The following is a 23,678-nucleotide window of genomic DNA, read 5'->3' as shown; positions in this document are numbered from 1 at the left end:
TATAGAACTATTCTGTCTTCCCGACAAATTGATCTTTGATCATTATTAATATCTCTCTTTATCTCTGACAGTATCTTTTTGTCTTGAAGAATGTTTATGGTTTGCAAGGTACATCTTTCAAACTGGATTAGTCTTTTATTTGTAAACACTTGTGTATATGTATATATGTAGTCTGTATATAATTGGGTCTTCCTATGCACTATTGCTAGAGTTAGCTTTCTAAATCACAGATGCGATCATGTTATAGCTGTATCAAAATTTTAAATAGCTCCACATTGCCTATAAAATTGAGACTCTATAAACACAATTTAGTAGTTTTTATTATTAATATAGGACCTTTATTGTCAAGCCTTTAATAAACCGTTGTGATCTCATGCTTAAGTAAACAACATGAAAATTGACTTAAATCTATGTTGGATAACAGGAGGAGTTGATAGTAATTAAGCACCTGTAAGTAAAGAGTTAATGGTTGTTTTATACTTAGTTTTGCTCACTTTCTAGAGCTATGCCATCCAGTATGGTAACTAGAGGCCAAATGTGGCACTTAAATTTACATTAATTAAAATAGACCAAATTTAAAAAAAAGTCAGTTCCTCAGCTCCAGTAGCCACATTTGAAGTGATCAGTAGCTACCGCATGTTCCTATTATTGCAGAAAGTTCTATTGTATAGGACCCATCTAAAGCAAAGATTGACAGAATTTTTCTTTAAAGGGCCAGTAGCAAATTTTTAGGCTTTGTGGGCCATGTGGTTGGTCTCTCTTGCATCTATACAGCTTCATTGTTACAAGGCAAAATGGGAATATACAATACATAAATATGTTGGCTGTATTACAGTAAAGCTTTATTAAAAACAAGTAGGGACTGGATTTGGCCTGTGGGCTGTAGTTTGTTGATCCTTGATTGTCTAGAACATTGAATTTAATTCTTTTTTTTTCAATATATGAAATTTATTGTCAAATTGGTTTCCATACAACACCCAGTGCTCATCCCAAAAGATGCCCTCTTCAATACCCATCACCCACCCTCCTCTCCCTCCCACCCCTCATCAACCCTCAGTTTATTCTCAGTTTTTAAGATTCTCTTATGCTTTGGCTGTCTCCCACTGTAGCGTCTTTTTTTTTTTTTTCTTCCTTTCCCCCATGGGTTTCTGTTAAGTTTCTCAGGATCCACATGAAAGTAAAAACATATGGTATCTGTCTTTCTCTGTATGGCTTACTTCACTTAGCATAACACTCTCCAGTTCCATCCACGTTGCTACAAAGGGCCATATTTCAACATTGAATTTAATTCTTGATACCTTATTTAAAATTGTATATTGACAAAGGAATCCTTGGGGAATGAAGTAATTTAAAACCATTTCATAGGAAGAATGATAATAAGAATTAGAGATTTTAGAATGGTTAAGAGAAAAAGAAAAGTTAGGGAGTGTTGATAATTCTCTTCAAATATTTGTCAGCTATCATGTAAAAAAGGAATTAGACTTCTATGCGACTAAGAAAGGCAGAACAATGACAATTGCATGGAAGTTATAGGGAAGCACGTTTTAGTGCAATATAAAGACAAACAGGATTGGTAGGATAGTGAGTGACTAATAAATGCTAATAACTTAGAGTGAATTATGCATAAGATAAGGTTTGAATTCAATGACCTGTCTGATTTTTTTTAAATAAAAAATTTTAGGGCTCTGTTTATTCAATCCTTTGTTATCATATTTAGTTTTGGAATTAACTTATTAATTACTTGTTTTCTCTTTTTAAAAAATTTTAGCCAAAAAGAAACTCGTAAGTCTCTTCACTCTAGTTAGGTAGTTTGATCATTTTGCATACGTGTGTGCTTTGGTTGTCATGATTTATGGTGTTCTTAAATAGGTAGAAAACCAAAAGCTTTTAGATGAAAAGAAACAATTTGAGAAGATTGCTGAAGAATTAAAAGGAACACAACAAGAACTGACTGGTCTTCTCCACACCAGAGAGGTTTGTTTAGAAAAGATACATTTTGTCCTGCAACATTTTGTTAGTAGAGTACAGATTTACAGAATAGATTATGGTATAGCTATTAGCTTTGTGAAAGATTTCTTCACAAAATTCCTTTCAAAGGAAGTGTTCCTGCTACATTTAATGTACTAATGATTTATGTGATACACATCTAGAAAATCTTCATATTCTAATGTGGGAGAGAGAGGTCAGCATTTAAGATATCAGGAGTATGCATCATGCTATGGTTTATAACAATCACATTTTTGATGTCTTCAGTATTCTTAATTTAAACATTTAAAATTTAACTTTTGTTAAGTTCTTAGTTTACAATAATTTTTATAGTGCTTACGTTATAATTTTGGAATATGTTTTTTATTTTATAAAGGTATTTTTTCAATCCATAACAGTATTACGTTGTAACTATACAATAGTTTAAAATAGTAAGAACAGCTTAGTTTTTAAGATACTGCCTGACTTCATTAATTATTATATTTTTTCTTGATAATATAACATTTTAATGGAGATTAATTACCTGGTTGAGTAAAACTGATGAAAATATTTTATAATTTGTAAATATAATTTTACTGGTTGAGCTTTAGAATATCAAGATGGAATTTACTTGTATTACATTTGTCATTATTCATTATTCTAAAATTATAATGCTTTTGGCATTAAGTCTATTAAATTTTAAAATGTGACATTTTCTTACCAAATTTTTGCCTAATATATGAGTTGATTACAGACTGACCATACTTTTAAAATAAGAATATTGTAAAAATGTTTGCTGTGATTATACACATTTATTTTCCAGAGAAAAGTGCATGATTTGGAAGTACAGTTAACTGCCATTGTGACAAGTGAGCAACATTATTCCAAACAGGTTAAAGAGCTGAAAACTGAACTTGAAAATGAGAAGTAAGTTTTCTATCTTATAAATAGCTTATATATTTCATTTTTAAGCTTTCTGGTAGTTAATAAATTAGTAAATTATATTCAATATTTATTTGAATGGGGTTAAAGTTGTATTTTATTCCTAATTAGAGATCAAAATAATTTATTAATTTTACTGCTGATGAAATTAACAATGGTGTGTGTATATATGTATATGTGTATGTATATACATATACATATACACATATACATATATACACACATATATATACACACACCATTGTTAATATATATATACAAATACATATACATATATACATATACATATATACATACACATATATATATATAATTGACATAAAAAGAGTATATCACAAAGTTGAGAACTTCTTTAGAATATCAATATATTACTTTTCTTGGCGATACTTAGTTCCTCATAAAAATAATTATTTGCAATTCTACCCATTTATTTTGGTTGCTTGTTAAATTATTTCATAGATTTGTTTTGGTGAAGTGACAAAATACATACAGGTCATTGAATTCTGGGTAAAACTTGTTAACCAAAATTCCTTTTAGTAAATGGACTGGTTATTTATACATTAGTTTAGTGTTTCCTATTTCAACCTTTCAAAGCTATGTTTGCTTTTTCAACCTTTCATTTTTTAATCTACTCTTAGATGAATTTCCAGTATTGGTTAAGTAGGAGAAGATAATAGGTGCTTGCTACTGAAATCATTCCATAGAACCGCACAGTTCCCCCTTCTTTGATTTAAAATTGATCCTGACTGCACTAATAGCAGTAGTAATCTCTCTTCCAGTGTAGAGTATTTGAGATCTTGTAAGAGCAGTTTAAGTGTTGTACACAAAAATTAAATCTTGTTTTACTTATTTTAATGAAAATATTTTGTTAAAAATAGCTAATGCCTCATGTACTACTATAATCAAATCACCAGAAGTTTGGAATAGTTTTGAGACTGTCTACTAGAGAAAATTATATGAGAAAGTAAGACACCCTTCAAAATTTGTGGAAAAGTATGGGGAGATGAGGTGTAGGGAATATGCAAGGAAATGTGTGGCATCTTAACTTAGTGTTGAAAATTTCAAACGTGTAGAGGGAATAATGTAATGAAGCAGCACATAGCTATCATTGCACTTCAGAAATTATTAATTAATGGCCAATCTTATTTATATTCCCAGCCCTTTCTCCCTTTCCCCTAAGATTATCTTGAATTAAATTCTACATCATATAATTTAATAGGTAAATATTTAGGTCTGATATGTTTTTAAAAAACAGGCTTAAGACTACTGAACTAAATGCAAGCTGCAACAGACTTTCACTGGAGAACAAAAAATTAGCACAAGAAACAAGTGAAATGGCCCTAGAACTCAAGAAACAGCAAGAAGATACTGATGTGAGTTGTAAAAGAAAGTACCAGTGACTTAGTTTTCTAACCTGTAAATATAGGGGGCTTGAATAGATGACTTTCCAAGATTCTTTACCCTTTACAAATCTGATTATCTTAGAACTGATCCTCTGTTTCAGAAGAAAAATATGCATATTGATTTAGATGGTGATAATGGGCAACAGACTATAGAACTACCCATTGATAAAGTTAATGTAATTTTAAGCGTTAGGATTTTTATGAATATTTATTCAAGTATTTATCGGGTAAATCATATGACAGTGTGGAGGATACAACGATGAATAAAATACCTTCTTTCCTCATTAAGATCTTATGACTCAAGAGAAGAACTAAATGCTCAAATAACTTAAAATACTATGTTATATGTGTTGTTTTGGGGACAAAGTGTTATCTTCTTCCTTGGAGGAAGAGAAGGCTTCAGAGAGAATATAGCATTGATTTTGGTCTTAAAAGATGACTGATTATAAGTTCAGTAGGTAATAGTGAATGGAAAAGCATTCCTTGAAATCACAACAATATGAACAAGGATAGAAGGCCTTAAAGTATCACTGGGAGACAATAAGTAAGACTTGCTTTTTAGCTGTTGTATATAAATTACTAGGGGAATAATTAAAATAAGGCTGGAAAAATAGTATGTAACTATGCAAGTTAAATAGCTCACTGTCTTGTTTTATATATAACTAATTGAATTTTATGGTGACAGATAAAGGTTTTAAATATTAGTTTCAATTTTATTTTTGTTGAAACAGAATGATTAACATAAACATTTATTATTTCTTTAGAATAGCAAAAAGAAAGAAGAACGGATGTTGAAACAAATAGAAAATATGGAAAAAACTGAAACACAATTAAGGCAAGACTAATGAGTTGGCTTTTTTTTGTCTGGCAAAAGATTTTAGTATGTTTCTATTTGTTATGGTTAATTTAAATTACACTTAATGTTGGATATGGTATAAAGTAAAAAATTAGAATGATTGCTTTGGAGTTCTGCTTAAAAATAAAATCATAACAATGTCTTTTGTTCTATTGTTGAAATAGGTTAGACAGGAATTTTAAAGCATCATGAAGAAAGTAATTATATGCAAGAAAATTTAGAAGCGAAATTTAAAAAAATTAATGTTATTTTAAAACGTTGTCCATGTTTCTAGGTGTTTTCACAATCGTCTATTTTTAATGCCTATAAACCAGTCAAGTGGATATAACAATTTATTTTAATCCTTGTTGGTTTTAGAGATGACATTTTCCAGTTTTCCACTATCATAAATAGTATTGTAGTAAACATCTTGGAGCATACAGATTTTTTCCCTTATTTTGAATTTGATAGGATACATTTCAAGGAGAATTTACTGAGTCATAGGAATAATTATTTCAATAACTGTTGATAGTCAAATGGTTTCTAATAGGTTATACTAGTTGTAAACCATGCAGTACAATCACTATTGTATGAAAATGCTGGCTCCAAATATCTTTTAATTTGTTTTGGGTATTATTATTAATTTATTTGATAATATAATAGATAAAAACAACTCATTGCTATTAGGACTTGTAATTTTCTTTTTTGGGGGGTAAGGTTTGGAATTTTTTGTTTGCTTGCTAGAATTTCTTATTTCTAAAATTGCTTATATCTGTTGCCTGTTAGTACTTTTGAGGTCTTGTTTACTTACTGATTTACTTAAGCTTTAAATAATATATTTACATATATTTACAATATATTACAGTACATATTTCCCCCAACTTGTTGTTTTCCTTGCATTTTGGGTAATTTTTTGTTGTGCGTAAATTTTTTAAATTTGAATTAAATCTAGTTGTCTTTTTTTGGTAATTTTTCCATTGCTTTTCTACTTAGAAATGTTTTGCCTGCTTAAAATCACATATTAATCTTTTCTTTAGTTCTTTTTCAAATTGATATATTGATAGTTAGTTTTCTTTCTCTTTTTCAAATCATAAAAACATTTGAAGATAGCAGTTTACTTCTTAACACAGCTATGGATCTATGACTTAGGTTTTGATATATAGTGTTTTTAATGTTTATTTTCTAAACAACCTGTTCCTGTATTTTAAGTTTCCTTTTAATCCATTAGTTAATTTAGATGGTTTCTAAATACTTGGGGGTCCTTGTCTGTACTTATATTTTGAAGTATTAAGCTTTGGCTTCTCATTTTGGTTAATATATAGGATTGAGGATTATATGAGGTAATGTGAATAAAGTACTACATATAGTGTCTGGCCACAAGACCGTCGCCATTTTCTAGGTTTGGAAAGTCATCTTTTATTACACTTCTAATGATTGCTTTTGTTGTTGCTCAGTTTTCTCCATCAGAGAAAGTAGCTGTTATTTCTAGATTGAATCTCTGTGATTAAAGCACTGTACATTTTGGAGATAAAAAATGAAGACCTATTTTAGGGAAAGGCTACCTTTTATTTAGGAGAATTAAAATTACTTAGAAAATATCTTCTTGTACATCTACCTACTCTATGGACATAAATAACTCTGAATATATATGTATATATACACTCTGAAGAGTTATATATAATAACTGTATATATTATATAATTATATATATTGTATATATATTATGTAATTATATATACAATATATATTACATATATCACAACTCTATATACTATATATATATACACTCATATATAGAAGTAAGAATATGCCAATTAAAAATTTTATACTCAGTTAAAGAGTAAATAGCCTGAATTCAGTTTTTACAAGGCCAATTATTTCATATGATTGAATAATATTTATATATTTCTATAAATAGAAATAGCTTCAAGAAGGGGTGCCCGGATGGCCAGTCGGTTGAGCATCAGACTCTTGATTTCAGCTCAGGTCATGATCCCAAGGTCGTGGGATCAAACCCCGCATCAGGCTCCACACTGAGCATGGAGCCTGCTTGGGGTTCTCTCTCTCCCTCTCCCTGTCCCTCTCCCTCTGTCCCTCTCTCCTGCTCATGTGCTCTCTCTAAAATAAAATTTAAGGGGCGCCTGGGTGGCTCAGTCGGTTGAGCGGCTGACTTTGGCTCAGGTCACAATCTCGCAGTCTGTGAGTTTGAGCCCCACGTCGGGCTCTGTGCTGACAGCTCGGAGCCTGTTTTGGATTCTGTGTCTCCCTCTCTCTGACCCTCCCCCATTCATGCTCTGTCTCAAAAATAAATAAACGTTAAAAAATAAATTTTTTAAAAAAACATAAAATTTAAAAAAAAGAAAAAAATAAATAGCTTCAAGGATTCAAGACAAAAGACCATTGCTTTCATGTGCAACAAATTTTTAATTTACAAAATTTTGAAAGGATAATACATGCATATGGTACAAAATTCAAAGTGACAAAGGGGGGCACATAAGGAAAGAAAACTGTCTTTCCTTTGTCTTTCTGCTATCTATTTTCCCTCCCCAGAGGTATCACTGTTTCTTATGTGTGTTTCCAGAGATACTCTCTCTCTATGTAAGGATATTTGTCTATGCAAATATCTCAGTCATGTAGTAGTTCATTAAAAATCACTTGTATTTATGTCCCTAATTTATTTGTATAAAATAATAACTATGTCTTGACTATGATGACTAATTTAAGACTAAGGAAGAGTAAAGTGAAATCTTGATTTAAATCAGAAGTACTTCTTTCTAGAGGTTTTTTTTAGTGGAAAAAGGATCTAGATAGTTTCAAGTTAAATGTATAAATTCATTTAAATGTAGGAGAGGAGGTATATATGTTGACATTAATGCATGAATAATTACCAAACAAAATGAAAATCTAAACCAACAAAAAAATATAGTCAAGCATTTTAGAAATCCCAGAAAATGAGTAGAACAAAAAATATAAAGTTTATTACTATATCACTCTTCCATTTCCTTTAAGGAATGAACTGGAATCTGTGCGAGAAGAACTAAAGCAGAAAGGAGATGAAGTTAAATGTAAATTGGACAAGAGCGAAGAAAATGTATGTTATATTTAATAATAAATTGTAGAATAGAATTTCAAATCATAAAATCACCATGTGTGTAAAAAAAAATAAAGTGAAATATTCTAGTGTATAAATAGTGATATAGGGACTATTGTAGACTGCTGACCTTAAAAATACAGGCAAAGCTGAGTTATTTTGCTTACAGGATTTATAAATAAAAGAAATAGTGGTATAATTCTAAATTTCTTTCATAAATCCTCAACATTTAATGTTGATATACATTTTTAGGCTAAAGAGGCTCAAGAAAAAATTTGTCAGTAAATGACATACTTATAAAATTGGTAAGTGTGTGTTGTGCTTTGGTGGGTATGATGTCAATATATAGAGATAGGAAGAAGGTTTTCCAGGAAGAATATCACAAAAGTGGAATAGTACAAAGTATGTGATTCCACCATGTTCTAGGCACTGTTCTGGGTGTCAAGCTTGGACTTCATTTGTTCTGGTGGATAATGTGTGATCCAATTAAAGTTGTTTTTTTTTTTTTTTAATGCTTATATATTTTTGAGAGAGAGCAAGCGAGAGCATGGGGGGAGGGGACGGGGGGGGGGGGGCACAGAATCTGAAGCAGGCTCCAGGCTCTGAGCTGTCAGCACAGAGCCCAAGGTGGGGCTCGAACTCACGAATCACTAGATCATGACCTGAGCGGAAGTCAGATGCTTAGCTGACTGAGTCACCCAGGTGCCCCCAATTAAGATTTGTTATTAGGGAAGTGATATTTTTAATTTTTAAGAATGGAATGAGGAGATATGAAAGGTGCTGGAGTCAGTTGGAAGGCTTTAAAAAAGTGTCCTGAAAGCTCTGGAAAAAAAATCTTGGAAAGGACTTTGGCCTAGTTTAGTTTACTTACTTCTTCCTGAATTGATTATTGTGGGTAAGGGGTAGAGTAATTTGGCAAAGCCTGAGGTACTTACCCACCTACTCCTGGAGACAGATTAGCTTCGATCAAACAACATGGATTTAGCAGGATTATCATGGAATTTACACTAACAGAGTTTTCTCGGGAAAGAATGGTGGCCAGACCAAAACATAGGTCCTCTATATAGATGCTGTTGGAGCCTGTACGGGGCATCTAATCAGGATAAGTTTCCTGGAAGAAGTGACATTCAATTTGAAACCTTAGATTAATAGGAATTAGTGGAAGGCAGAGAGGTGGACATAAATATATCAGGGAAAAGAGTGTTCTAATTTACAAGTATACACACACTGTATACAGACCATGAGAGAGTCTTTTGTATTTAAACAATTATGAAAAGTTCATCTTGGTTGAAAGGTGGAGTTTAAGATTGTGGTAATAGTGTAGAGAGTAGGGAAAGATGAGAGTGGAGAGATGAGGATAGGGAAAATGAAAGTTGGGAGAGATGAGGGCAGATTATTTAAAGTCTCATAAACTATATTTAGGAATTTGAGGTTATTGAAGAGTTTTGACCTGAGGAATGTCATGTTTACTTTTAGAAAGTTGTCAGACCATCTCAACTAAGGATGAGATGAGCTAATATTTTGAAGGGCTTACAGTGTACCAGGAACATTCTAGTTCTCTATATATGTTATCTTAGTTAACTGGAACTTACTTCTGTCCTCTTTTTATGAATTAAGAAATCAAGCCTCTGGAAGCATCTGGGTGGCTCAGTCTGGTTATGCATCTGATTCTTGACTTCGGCTCAGGTCATGATCTCACAGTTTGTGAGACTGAGCCCTGCATCAGGCTCTGGCTGGCAGCACAGAGCCTGCTTGGGATTGTCTGCCTCTTTGTCTGTTCATCTCTCCCTGCCTCCTCCCCCCAATAAATAAATAAACTTAAAAAAAAAAAAAAAGAAATTGAGACTCTGAATAGCATGAATAAGAAGTAGTAGTGGTAGTGCTAGACTTCTACCATTCTTTAGACTCTCCCATATTTTTTTCTTCCAAAAACATATTTTTTACTTTCAGTTTCATATTTACTACGTTCAACCAGAAAAAAACAATTTAATCTTATCCTAAAGACTTGCTATGTAATTTACTGCTTTAAAATTTGCATCGGAGGCTGCCCAAGACCCCAGTTCTTTTGTTTGTGATGTGGTAAAACATGAATTTAGTGTTTAAAATAAAAATTCTCTACCAAGAATTTAAATTTATGTTATCAATGTACAAGATAATTAGTGATGAGTTAAGGGAAAAAACCCAAAATGCAAAACAAGTTGTTAGCATATTTAAGCTTTTTCCATGGTTGGATTTCTATTTACCTATTGAAACAGCTTCTCAGAAAGAATCCAATTTGTAAGTAGTTCTCAGATATTTGCCTGGCATTGATATTCATTACACTTTTCCCCCCAGTCTGCTACCTTAGTTTAGACATTTATATTGTTTCATGCATGCTTTATCTGAGCCTATTTTCTCATCTCTAAAATGGAGATAATAATACCTGACCTGTCTTTATCATTGGGTTGTTACAAGGTTCAGATCTAACAAATGTTTGTGAAAGACATATTTAAAAAATTATAAACATTTGTATGCAAGACAACTGTTAAAAATCCAGGGTAGCGGGTGCCTGGGTGGCTCAGTTGGTTAAGTGTCTGACTCTGGATTTCTGCTCGGGTCATGATCTCATTCATTGTTTGTGAGATTGAGGCTTGTGTTGGTGCTGATGGCTCAGAGCCTGCTTGGGATTGTTTTTCCCTCTCTGTCTGCCACTTTCCCACTTGTATGTGTGCATACGCACACACATGCACTCTCCCTCAAAAGAAATAAGTAAACATTTTTTTTTAATTTCAGGGTAAACTGGGAAGTTAATAAAATATAAAGTGATTATTGGGCCAAGATAAGAATGATGAACATTAAAGACAGTTTCTTTTTTTAAAAAAAAAAGAATACTGAAATAAATTGGGAGAATGGATATTTTTGTAGAAATATAAGACTAAGTTTTATAATTCCATTTCTTATTTTAAATTTTTTTTTTCAACGTTTATTTATTTTTGGGACAGAGAGAGACAGAGCATGAATGGGGGAGGGACAGAGAGAGAGGGAGACACAGAATCGGAAACAGGCTCCAGGCTCTGAGCCATCAGCCCAGAGCCTGACGCGGGGCTCGAACTCACGGACCGTGAGATCGAATAATTCCATTTCTATAAGATTCTCATAGAAGAAAATTCTGTTAGCGTTTTTAATCTGATGTCATATAATGTTTTTTAGGCTCGCAGCATTGAATGTGAAGTTTTAAAAAAAGATAAACAAATGAAGATATTAGAGAACAAGGTATTATCAAATTGCAAAAAATGTTTTTGAGAAAAGAGACTTTGTAACAATATATGTATGACTAGATTCTTTAGGAGGAGTCTTTACACTGTCTTGTAGAAAGAGATCTCAATTCTCCATTGAAGGCTTTAAGGAATAATTTTGGATTTTTACTGCAGGTTTCTTTGAAGAGGCCATTAGTTCAGGAGTTTCGTACAGTGCTTCAAAGAGCAAAGTTTCATTAAACTTCTCTTTAGTTATCTCTTCCCTTTCCCCAGATTTCACACTCTCAGCAGCTGTATTTGTTGCAGATATCTTTAGAGCAGCAAGATGCTTTTAAACATTATTGTTAGACTTTGCTCTCATTCTTATAATCTAGGGAGCTACAGAAAATTGTCTCGTCTTTTTATGTGAAGTTATGAAGTGTTTTTACTGCCTGGCTGTCCATCCCAATTCACTCTTCCTTTCTCTGTCCCTCACCACACACTTGTCCTAAACTTGACCTTCTTTATAGTTGAGTAGTCCTCTGGAAAAGTATAGTTCACTCTCTGAAGTTCTGACCTCTAATAAGCAACACTGTTTTCTTCTACCTAGAATTCTGGTGAATAAAATTCTTTGTTTCTATGCACATGAATTATTTTATTTAAAATTGAACTGTGATTTCAAAAACTGTGATAGTTTAAATCCTTTTCAAGAATTTTTGGACATCCTACCAAATATATTTATCTTCATTAGCCCTAAATTTGGAGATTATTTAAACTTAAAAGGAATGAAAACTTGTTATTTTAATTTTCATTAGCTTATTCAGAAAGAAGGGAGAATGAGATGGGGCAGTCAAAATGACTTCAAAGTTGATAGTTTTGATGCCACTATCATTTTAGTAAGCTATATAATTTTCGGATGGTAGTAATGCCAATAATAAAGAAGGTTTTTTTTAGGAATACCAGTATTTGAAGTCTTTTCAGGTCTGATTCTGCTTTTTGTTTCTGCTGATTCTTTTGTGTTTTTTAATGATTCTTTGGAATTTCATCAATGGGATTTCTTTGTGGTTTGTATTGAAGTTGGGATCTTCCCCAAAAGATTTTCTTGGGAGCACTGTTCACCAGGAACCATTTTAAATTAAATTCTCCATTTTTAAGTTTTTCCAAATAATAGAGATAGCATGAATTAAGCCTATAAACTCATATAAGGCTACCTCATGTCTACAAATTTCAGGGAAGATTTTGATACCTTTAACTTAAGTGTTAGCATCAAGACAGACAAGTTTTCTTACAGTACCCTTCTGTGTGGCAGATTTATTTCTTGTTTACATTTTCATAGGGTAGGTAGTCTTTTGAGTTTATGGCTTTATGCGGGGTTGCGTTATTGAATTCTTTACCTTTAGTGAGCTCTAAGTTTTATCTATTTCCCTTACCCTAGGTAGTTTCAACATACATCCTTAGCTGGTTTTGGTGCTACCCCCAAACCTACTATTATCACTTTAAATTGTAATTTCAAGTAAGCAGATTATCTGTTTTGTAGCCATTTACTTTTAAATTATCAGGAAGGTTGTTCAGAGTATCTAGCTGCCTTTTCTGTCAAAATTGGAAGTAAGGAAAAATTATATACACAAATAGTTGTACCTGCTAATATGTTTATACCAGTAAAATTGCTGTGAAAATCACTTTTCTTTAACTTTTCTTCTGTGAAGTAGATGGTTTGGGGGTGGGGGATATTAAAAATGAGATAAATAAGTCACTTTAAACAACAGTGCCGTGTATTACTCAGCTTTAGAATAATACTTAACTATGACTGCACATGGGTTTTGCAGTAAAAATATTTAACAGAATAGTTTGTGCTAAGACAGGTTAGTTTCCCCCCCCCCCCTTTGGAGTTTCTATTTTGATGGAAATTAGGACAATTTACAAAGTTGTAATGTCTTAGGACTGTTTAGAAATCTGTGCTTTTATGGTGCTCCAAATATTTCTTAGCCTAATGCCTCTTGATCCAATCATGCCTGTGTACTCAGGTGAAATAGTCTCTTAAAGTGAGATTTAAAAAAAGTGGTTTAGATAAGAGGAATTAGAATGTAGCTAGAACATAGAGTATCACCTTATTTCCCTTCCCCAAATATAACAAGTAAAAGAGACTCAGAAATGAGAAATGGGGAATAATGAGTGGGGAATAATTAAATGGGGAATAATGAGTAATAATGGGGAACAAATTACAGTTAATCTTATCTCTGGCTGTAGCTTTTGAAAATCCAATTAATATAATTCAGCCTTCTGTATAGAATTTACCAAGAGGCACATTTTCTTCATTACAATTTATACTTGATCACATAATTTTTGACATTAATGGAATTACTTAACCACATGATTTTTGAAATGACCTCTTTGTTACCTTATGCAATATTTTTGTTTAAAATTACTTATTTTGACTGGAATATTGAATAAAATATAATTTCTCATAATTTGTAGTGTAACAATTTAAGGAAACAAGTTGAAAATAAAAGCAAGTGTATTGAAGAACTCCAGCAAGAGGTACGTGCTGATTCTCAAAATCAAACTATTAAAGGAAAACTATTTTTTTCACTATACTTTTAGAGAATAATGCTTTTCTTTCCTTTAGTAATTTCAGTCTAAGTCAGTGGCAGTGCAAAATTGAATCACTAAATGTAATTCTGTATTTTTAATTTTTTACAGAATAAGGCCTTAAAAAAAAAGGGTACAGCAGAAAGCAAGCAACTGAATATTTATGAGATAAAGGTATTTGGACTCGTTGTTTTTAAAATACTAGTAAGTAGATGAGAACTTAGGAATTTTAAACTCTTCATATTGTAGCAGTAATTTTCAGAAATTATCTTTTGAGATTACAGGAATCCTTTTAGTTGTAATAGAGTACTTGTCTGTGATTTAGCTGAATTAAAATAATATAAGCAGCTTAAAATACATGAACATAGCCAAAGCATAAGAGACTGTTAAAAACTGAGAACAAACTGAGGGTTGATGGGGGGTGGGAGGGAGGGCAGGGTGGGTGATGGGTATTGAGGAGGGCACCTTTTGGGATGAGCACTGGGTGTTGTATGGAAACCAATTTGACAGTAAATTTCATATATTAAAAAATAAAAAAAAAATAAAAAAAAAAAAAGAAGAAAAAAAGTTCCTCAAAAATAAAGTACTTATTAGAATTCATGTAAAAAAAAAAAATACATGAACATGTGTGGTATATGTGTGTATTCATATTCCTTACCCATACCTCCACAATTGAGATTGAGTAGATTTTGGGGTGGAGCCTTGGAATCTACATTTTATAGAAGCTCTACATATGATTATCTGGCTGCCCAAGAAGTTTGAGAACCATTGGTTTTGTAGAAACAAATTAAACTTAGGGAATGTCAGCTCATGATGTCAGAGCTCTAATTTGTTATCATATGCCCAAGTCTTTGAACAACAACTGACAGTACTCAAATAGTTTTTGAGTCTTGAATGGAAAACAATGGTTCTCAGTGTTTGAGACATGTCCCTTTTCTAGGAAAGCAAAAATATTACACCTTCCTGTAATACTATTTGAGATTAAAAATATATAAACATTGTGTTAAAAATGAAAAGAAGTCTCAAACTGCTGGAATTATGTAGAAAAGTAACTGATACATATATCCTATAAATCAGCCTTCTGTAGGTAGAATCAAGAGAAATGTACAAAATCTTCATAGCAGCATTACTTATAGTAGCCCTAAACTGAAGATGACACAATAACCATTAGCAGTATAAAAATAAGTCAATAAGAAATCACTCTAAGATGACCCAGATGATGGAATTAGCAGATAAGATCATTTATATAGCTATTTTAATTGTGTTCAAAGATGGAGAGTATGATTATAATGAAATAACAAATGGGGAATCTCTATGAATAAATGGAAACTTTAAAAAAGAATCACATGGAGATTCTAAAACTGAAAAGTAAAATATCTTAAACTTCAAGTGTCCTAGTAGTAGATTGAAAATGGATGAAGAGAGTGTCAGTGAGCTTGAAGCTGGATCAATAGAAATGATCAGAGAAGCACAGAAGAAAGATGGAGAAGAAAAAAAAAAAAGGAATGGTACTTCAGTGGCCTGCGGGACAATATCAAGTGGTTTTAAATGTGTAGTTGGAGACCCTAAGAAGAGGGTAGAGAGAGAATAGATCAAAAGAAGGTTATTTGAAGGATTTCTGAAAAATTTCCCACATTTAATAAAAAACAGAAACTTGCAGATCTGTGGCTTTTATCAAATCCAAAGGAAGATAAACAGAAAATGATACCTAGGCAGGTATATCTTAGTCAAAGTGCTAAAATCCAAAATAGAAACTTAAAAGCAGCCAGAGAAGAACATCATATTGCATATGGGGAAACAATGACACAAATGAGGGCTGACCTTGCATTAGGACAGTGAAGGCTGGATGACAAAGGAATGACATCTGTAAAGTGGTGCCAGAAATAAACCATCAAGCCAGAATTCTGTATGCAGCAAAAATAAGGACATTGAGAGTTGCACTAATCGTTAAAGACCTGCTGAAGGAATTTTTTTCTGTCTGAAGGAAAATGACATCAGATGAAAACTTGAATAAATGGAAGGAATGAAAAGTACTAGAAACAGTAAATATGTAAATGAATACAAAAGGCTATATATTTTTCTTTTTTTTAATTTTTAAAATGTATTTGGCTTCTATAAAAAAATTCTATGTACAGTGCATAAGATATATGACAACCATGGCTTAAAGGGCAGGAAGGTAAATACAACTATTTTGTTGCAGGATTTTTACATGATACATGAAGTAGTACACTATTAAGTCCTTGTGTAGACTATAAGTTAGTGATACATATTCTCTCTAGAGCAGTCACTATAAAATAATGGAAAGAAACAGTGAAAAGCCAATAGAAAAATGGAATGAAGAAAAAAATTTTTCCATTGGTTGTCAAATGATCCTTTATTGAAATATTTTTATTTACAGTTCTTCACCAGCTTAGCTCCACTGCTCGCTATTGATGTCATGAGAGTGTCAGCCATCAACATTGCAGCCCGCAGATTGGGCAGTCAGTCCCCAAGATCTCTTTAATGGTTCCAGAGAGTTCTCTAGCAAAGATCGGTGCCACATCTGTCCGACTTTGTTGCCAGTCTCATCAAAAGTGTTATTTCCACTGTGCTTAATATTTTTCTGCTGCTTTCTGTCTCTTGGTGGTTTCTTGATGGCTTTGATAATCAGGTCAGAGGCAGAAGGTACTACTTCAATCTGGGCCTGTCTGTTCTGAATGGTCAGTTTCACTGTAATCCTCAGACCCTTCCAATCACCAGTTGCCTTGGTGATATCATCACAAACCTTTTTTGGAGACAGACGTAGGGGGCTGATCTTCGGGGCTAGGACAGATGTGGCACCAACTTCTCTACCATTGCCCATCAGGTATACAACTTTCATCTCATTGGGATCAAACTTTATTGGCATGGTGACAGCAGTTGATGTTGGATGAATCTGGATTTGGGACCACCAAAGACAGTTGCACCTTCATCTCCTCCCAGCCAAAAGCCAAAAAAGTGGAATACTAAAAAATTTTGATAAATCCAAAAGAGCAGAACAAAAAGATGACGTGAATGGAAGGCAAAGAGCAAAATGATACATCTGAATCAAGCATATCAATAATTACCTTAAATATCAATGGACTAAATAATAAAAAGAAAGGCAGAGATTGTTAGTCTGGATAAAAAATTGAGACCAAACTATATGCTACCTATAAGAGACATACTTTATTTAATATAAAGATACAAGGAAGTTGAAAATAAAGATGAAAAAGATACATTGTATACCATGCAAACAGTAAGAATAGGAAAACTGGAGTGATTGTTTTAATAACACACAAAACAGATTAAGATAAAAGTATTATCAGAGATCCAGAAGAGCATTTCACAGTGATAAAGGCATTAATGTATCAGGAAGATGTAACAATCATGAGTATGTTTGTATTTTATAACAGAGCTTCAAAATACATGAAGCAAAAACTTAAACTAAAATGAATTATAATACACCTCTTTCAGCGATTGATACAACTAGTAAAAAATTGGTAAGAATGTAGAAATTCTGAACAACACCATTTACTACCTTGACTTAATTTGCATTTATAGAACACTATAGTTAAGCTGTGAATTATTTTGTAGACACATAGAATGTTTACCAAGGAAGACCATATGCTGGGCTATAAAACAAGTCCCCATATGTTTAAAAAGACTGAAGTTTTACAAAGTATATTCTCTAACTACAATAGAATTAAGTTAGAAATAAGTAACCTTAAGATACCTAGAAAAGTCTGAATATTTAGAAATTAAATATCCCACTAATAAGTCATAGGCCAAAGAAGAAATCACAAGAAAAGTTAGAAATGATTTTAAACTGAATAATGATAGAAATACAGCATGTCAAAATTTGTGGCATGCATTTGGCAGGTTTTGGAAGGAAATTTATAAACAATGTTTTATTTATTTATTTATTTATTTATTTATTTATTTATTTATTTTTTTAATATATGAAATTTACTGTCAAATTGGTTTCCATACAACACCCAGTGCTCATCCCAAAAGGTGCCCTCCTCAATACCCATCACCCACCCTCCCTCCCTCCCACCCCCCATCAACCCTCAGTTTGTTCTCAGTTTTTAACAGTCTCTTATGCTTTGGCTCTCTCCCACTCTAACCTCTTTTTTTTTTTTTTCCTTCCCCTCCCCCATGGGTTTCTGTTACGTTTCTCAGGATCCACATAAGAGTGAAACCATATGGTATCTGTCTTTCTCTGTATGGCTTATTTCACTTAGCATCACACTCTCCAGTTCCATCCACGTTGCTACAAAAGGCCATATTTCATTCTTTCTCATTGCCACGTAGTATTCCATTGTGTATATAAACCACAATTTCTTTCTCCATTCATCAGTTGATGGACATTTAGGCTCTTTCCATAATTTGGCGATTGTTGAGAGTGCTGCTATAAACATTGGGGTACAAGTGCCCCTATGCATCAGTACTCCTGTATCCCTTGGATAAATTCCTAGCAGTGCTATTGATGGGTCATAGGGTAGGTCTATTTTTAATTTTCTGAGGAACCTCCACACTGCTTTCCAGAGCGGCTGCACCAATTTGCATTCCCACCAACAGTGCAAGAGGGTTCCCGTTTCTCCACATCCTCTCCAGCATCTATAGTCTCCTGATTTGTTCATTTTGGCCACTCTGACTGGCGTGAGGTGATATCTGAGTGTGGTTTTGATTTGTATTTCCCTGATAAGGAGCGACGTTGAACATCTTTTCATGTGCCTGTTGGCCATCCAGATGTCTTCTTTAGAGTAGAGAAGTGTCTATTCATGTTTTCTGCCCATTTCTTCACTGGGTTATTTGTTTTTCGGGTGTGGAGTTTGGTGAGCTCTTTATAGATTTTGGATACTAGCCCTTTGTCCGATATGTCATTTGCAAATATCTTTTCCCATTCCGTTGGTTGCCTTTTCGTTTTGTTGGTTGTTTCCTTTGCTGTGCAGAAGCTTTTTATCTTCATAAGGTCCCCATAATTCACTTTTGCTTTTAATTCCCTTGCCTCTGGGGATGTGTCGAGTAAGAGATTGCTACGGCTGAGGTCAGACAGGTCTTTTCCTGCTTTCTCCTCTAAGGTTTTGATGGTTTCCTGTCTCACATTCAGGTCCTTTATCCATTTTGAGTTTATTTTTGTGAATGGTGTGAGAAAGTGGTCTAGTTTCAACCTTCTGCATGTTGCTGTCCAGTTCTCCCAGCACCATTTGTTAAAGAGACTGTCTTTTTTCCATTGGATGTTCTTTCCTGCTTTGTCAAAGATTAGTTGGCCATACGTTTGTGGGTCTAGTTCTGGGGTTTCTATTCTATTCCATTGGTCTATGTGTCTGTTTTTATGCCAATACCATGCTGTCTTGATGATGACAGCTTTGTAGTAGAGGCTAACGTCTGGGACTGTGATGCCTCCTGCTTTGGTCTTCTTCAAAATTACTTTGGCTATTCGGGGCCTTTTGTGGTTCCATATGAATTTTAGGATTGCTTGTTCTAGTTTCGAGAAGAATGCTGGTGCAATTTTGATTGGGATTGCATTGAATGTGTAGATAGCTTTGGGTAGTATTGACATTTTGACAATATTTATTCTTCCAATCCATGAGCAGGGAATGTCTTTCCATTTCTTTATATCTTCTTCAATTTCCTTCATAGGCTTTATATATTTTTCAGCATACAGATCTTTTACATCTTTGGTTAGATTTATTCCTAGGTATTTTATGCTTCTTGGTGCAATTGTGAATGGGATCAGTTTCTTTATTTGTCTTTCTGTTGCTTCATTGTTAGTGTATAAGAATGCAACTGATTTCTGTACACTGATTTTGTATCCTGCAACTTTGCTGAATTCATGTATCAGTTCTAGCAGACTTTTGGTGGAGTCTATCTGATTTTCCATGTATAATATCATGTCATCTGCAAAAAGCGAAAGCTTGACTTCATCTTTGCCAATTTTGATGCCTTTGATTTCCTTTTGTTGTCTGATTGCTGATGCTAGAACTTCCAGCACTATGTTAAACAACAGCGGTGAGAGTGGGCATCCCTGTCGTGTTCCTGATCTCAGGGAAAAAGCTCTCAGTTTTTCCCCATTGAGGATGATGTTAGCTGTGGGCTTTTCATAAATGGCTTTTATGATCTTTAAGTATGTTCCTTCTATCCCGACTTTCTCAAGGGTTGTTATTAAGAAAGGGTGCTGGATTTTGTCAAAGGCCTTTTCTGCATCGACTGACAGGATCATATGGTTCTTCTCTTTTTTTTTGTTAATGTGATGTATCACGTTGATTGATGTGCGAATGTTGAACCAGCCCTGCATCCCAGGAATGAATCCCACTTGATCATGGTGAATAATTCTTTTTATATGCTGTTGAATTCGATTTGCTAGTATCTAATTGAGAATTTTTGCATCCATATTCATCAGGGATATTGGCCTGTAGTTCTCTTTTTTTACTGGGTCTCTGTCTGGTTTAGGAATCAAAGTAATACTGGCTTCATAGAATGAGTCTGGAAGTTTCCCTTCCCTTTCTATTTCTTGGAATAGCTTGAGAAGGATAGGTATTATCTCTGCTTTAAACGTCTGGTAGAACTCCCCTGGGAAGCCATCTGGTCCTGGACTCTTATTTGTTGGGAGATTTTTGTTAACCGATTCAATTTCTTCGCTGGTTATGGGTCTGTTCAAGCTTTCTATTTCTTCCTGATTGAGTTTTGGAAGAGTGTGGGTGTTTAGGAATTTGTCCATTTCTTCCAGGTTATCCAATTTGTTGGCATATAATTTTTCATAGTATTTCCTGATAATTGTTTGTATCTCAGAGGGATTGGTTGTAATAATTCCATTTTCATTCATGATTTTATCTATTTGGGTCATCTCCCTTTTCTTTTTGAGAAGCCTGGCTAGAGGTTGTCAATTTTATTTTTTCAAAAAACCAACTCTTGGTTTCGTTGATCTGCTCTACAGTTTTTTCAGATTCTATATTGTTTATTTCTGCTCTGATCTTTATTATTTCTCTTGTTCTGCTGGGTTTAGGCTGCCTTTGCTGTTCTGCTTCTATTTCCTTTAGGTGTGCTGTTAGATTTTGTATTTGGGATTTTTCTTGTTTCTTGAGATAGGCCTGGATTGCAATGTATTTTCCTCTCAGCACTGCCTTCGCTGCGTCCCAAAGCGTTTGGATTGTTGTATTTTCATTTTCGTTTGTTTCCATATATTTTTTAATTTCTTCTCTAATTGCCTGGTTGACCCACTTATTCGTTAGTAGGGTGTTCTTTAACCTCCATGCTTTTGGAGGTTTTCCAGACTTTTTCCTGTGGTTGATTTCAAGCTTCATAGCATTATGGTCTGAAAGTATGCATGGTATGATTTCAATTCTTGTAAACTTATGAAGGGCTGTTTTGTGACCCAGTATATGATCTATCTCGGAGAATGTTCCATGTGCACTCGAGAAGAAAGTATATTCTGTTGCTTTGGGATGCAGAGTTCTAAATATATCTGTCAAGTCCATCTGATCCAATGTATCATTCAGGGCCCTTGTTTCTTTATTGACTGTGTGTCTAGATGATCTATCCATTTCTGTAAGTGGGGTGTTAAAGTCCCCTGCAATTACCACATTCTTATCAATAGGTTGCTTATGTTTATGCGTAATTGTTTTATATATTTGGGGGCTCCGGTATTCGGCACATAGACATTTATAATTGTGAGCTCTTCCTGATGGATAGACCCTGTAATTATTATATAATGCCCTTCTTCATCTCTTGTTACAGCCTTTAATTTAAAGTCTAGTTTGTCTGATATAAGTATGGCTACTCCAGCTTTCTTTTGGCTTCCAGTAGCATGATAAATAGTTCTCCATCTCCTCACTCTCAATCTAAAGGTGTCCTCAGATCTAAAATGAGTCTCTTGTAGACAGCAAATAGATGGGTCTTGTTTTTTTATCCATTCTGATACCCTATGTCTTTTGGTTGGCGCATTTAAGTATGATTAAATTCAGTGTTATTATAGAAAGTTACGGGTTTAGAGTCATTGTGATGTCTGTATGTTTTATGCTTGTAGTGATGTCTCTGGTACTTTGTCTCACAGGATCCCCCTTAGGATCTCTTGTAGGGCTGGTTTAGTGGTGACAAATTCCTTCAGTTTTCGTTTGTTTGGGAAGACCTTTATCTCTCCTTCTATTCTAAATGACAGACTTGCTGGATAAAGGATTCTCGGCTGCATATTTTTTCTGTTTAGCACACTGAAGATATCGTGCCAATCCTTTCTGGCCTGCCAAGTTTCAAAAGAGAGATCAGTCACGAGTCTTATAGGTCTCCCTTTATATGTGAGGGCACGTTTATCCCTTGCTGCTTTCAGAATTTTCTCTTTATCCTTGTATTTTGCCAGTTTCACTATGATATGTCGTGCAGAAGATCGATTCAAGTTACGTCTGAAGGGAGTTCTCTGTGCCTCTTGGATTTCAATGCCTTTTTCCTTCCCCAGTTCAGGGAAGTTCTCAGCTATTATTTCTTCAAGTACCCCTTCAGCACCTTTCCCTCTCTCTTCCTCCTCTGGGATACCAATTATGCGTATATTATTTCTTTTTAGTGTATCACTTAGTTCTCTAATTTTCCCCTCATACTCCTGGATTTTTTTATCTCTTTCTCTCAGCTTCTTCTTTTTTCCATAACTTTATCTTCTAGTTCACCTATTCTCTCCTCTGCCTCTTCAAGCCGAGCCGTCGTGGTTTCCATTTTGTTTTGCATTTCATTTAAAGCGTTTTTCAGCTCCTCGTGACTGTTCCTTAGTCCCTTGATCTCTGTGGCAAGAGATTCTCTGCTGTCCTGTATACTGTTTTCAAGCCCAGCGATTAATTTTATGACTATTATTCTAAATTCACTTTCTGTTATATTATTTAAATCCTTTTTGATCAGTTCATTGGCTGTTGTTATTTCCTGGAGATTCTTTTGAGGGGAATTTTTCCGTTTGGTCATTTTGGATAGTCCCTGGAGTGGTGTGGACCTGCAGGGCACTTCCCCTGTGCTGTAGTGTATAACTGGAGTTGGTGGGCGTGGCCGCAATCAGACCTGATGTCTGCCCCCAGCCCACCGCTGGGGCCACAGTCAGACTGGTGTGTGCCTTGTCTTCCCCTCTCCTAGGGGCGGGATTCACTGTGGGGTGGCGGGGCCAGTCTGGGCTACTTGCACACTGCCAGGCTTGTGGTGCTGGGGATCTGGCGTATTAGCTGGGGTGGGTAGGCAAGGTGCACGGGAGCAGGAGGGGCAGGCTTAGCTCGCTTCTCCTTAGGTGATCCACTTCAGGAGGGGCCCTGTGGCAGCGGGAGGGAGTCAGATCCGCTGCCGGAGGTTTGGCTCCGCGGAAACACAGAGTTCGGTGTTTGCGCAGAGCGAGCAATTTCCCTGGCAGGAACTGGTTCCCTTTGGGATTTTGGCTGGAGGATGGGTGGGGGAGATGGGGCTGGTGAGCGCCTTTGTTCCCCACCAAGCTGAGCTCTGTCGTCCGGGGGCTCAGCGGCTCTCCCTCCCTTTGTCCTCCAGCCTTCCCGCTTTCTGAGCAGAGTTGTTAACTTATGACCTCCCAGACGCTACGTCGCGCTTGCTGTCGGAACACAGTCCGTCCGGCCCCTCCGCTTTTGCCAGCCCGACTCGGGGGCTCCGCTTGGCCGGCG

At 34.6% G+C, this 23,678-nt stretch overlaps 1 protein-coding gene across 5 annotated transcripts in view; it reads left to right on the top strand.

Moving 5' to 3' along the window:
• SYCP1 (synaptonemal complex protein 1) overlaps window positions 1–23,678 on the top strand; it is a 129,232-nt gene that overhangs the window by 56,480 nt on the left and 49,074 nt on the right. For 4 of the 5 annotated variants that reach the window (XM_058716117.1, XM_058716118.1, XM_058716119.1 and 1 more), the window contains 8 exons: window positions 1,870–1,974; window positions 2,789–2,892; window positions 4,163–4,280; window positions 5,075–5,145; window positions 8,155–8,236; window positions 11,426–11,488; window positions 13,927–13,989; window positions 14,152–14,214. In XM_058716117.1, the coding sequence (XP_058572100.1) occupies window positions 1,870–1,974; window positions 2,789–2,892; window positions 4,163–4,280; window positions 5,075–5,145; window positions 8,155–8,236; window positions 11,426–11,488; window positions 13,927–13,989; window positions 14,152–14,214 (669 nt within the window). The remainder of the gene's footprint in view (window positions 1–1,869; window positions 1,975–2,788; window positions 2,893–4,162; window positions 4,281–5,074; window positions 5,146–8,154; window positions 8,237–11,425; window positions 11,489–13,926; window positions 13,990–14,151; window positions 14,215–23,678) is intronic. The other variant, XM_058716116.1, reaches the window with a different exon arrangement.

Source organism: Neofelis nebulosa, chromosome 2, assembly GCF_028018385.1.
Source record: "Neofelis nebulosa isolate mNeoNeb1 chromosome 2, mNeoNeb1.pri, whole genome shotgun sequence".
In the NCBI taxonomy this organism is placed as follows: Eukaryota; Metazoa; Chordata; class Mammalia; order Carnivora; family Felidae; genus Neofelis; species Neofelis nebulosa.
The sequence above is the reverse complement of the archived record's forward strand: the minus strand, read 5'-3'. Positions and strand labels throughout refer to the sequence as shown.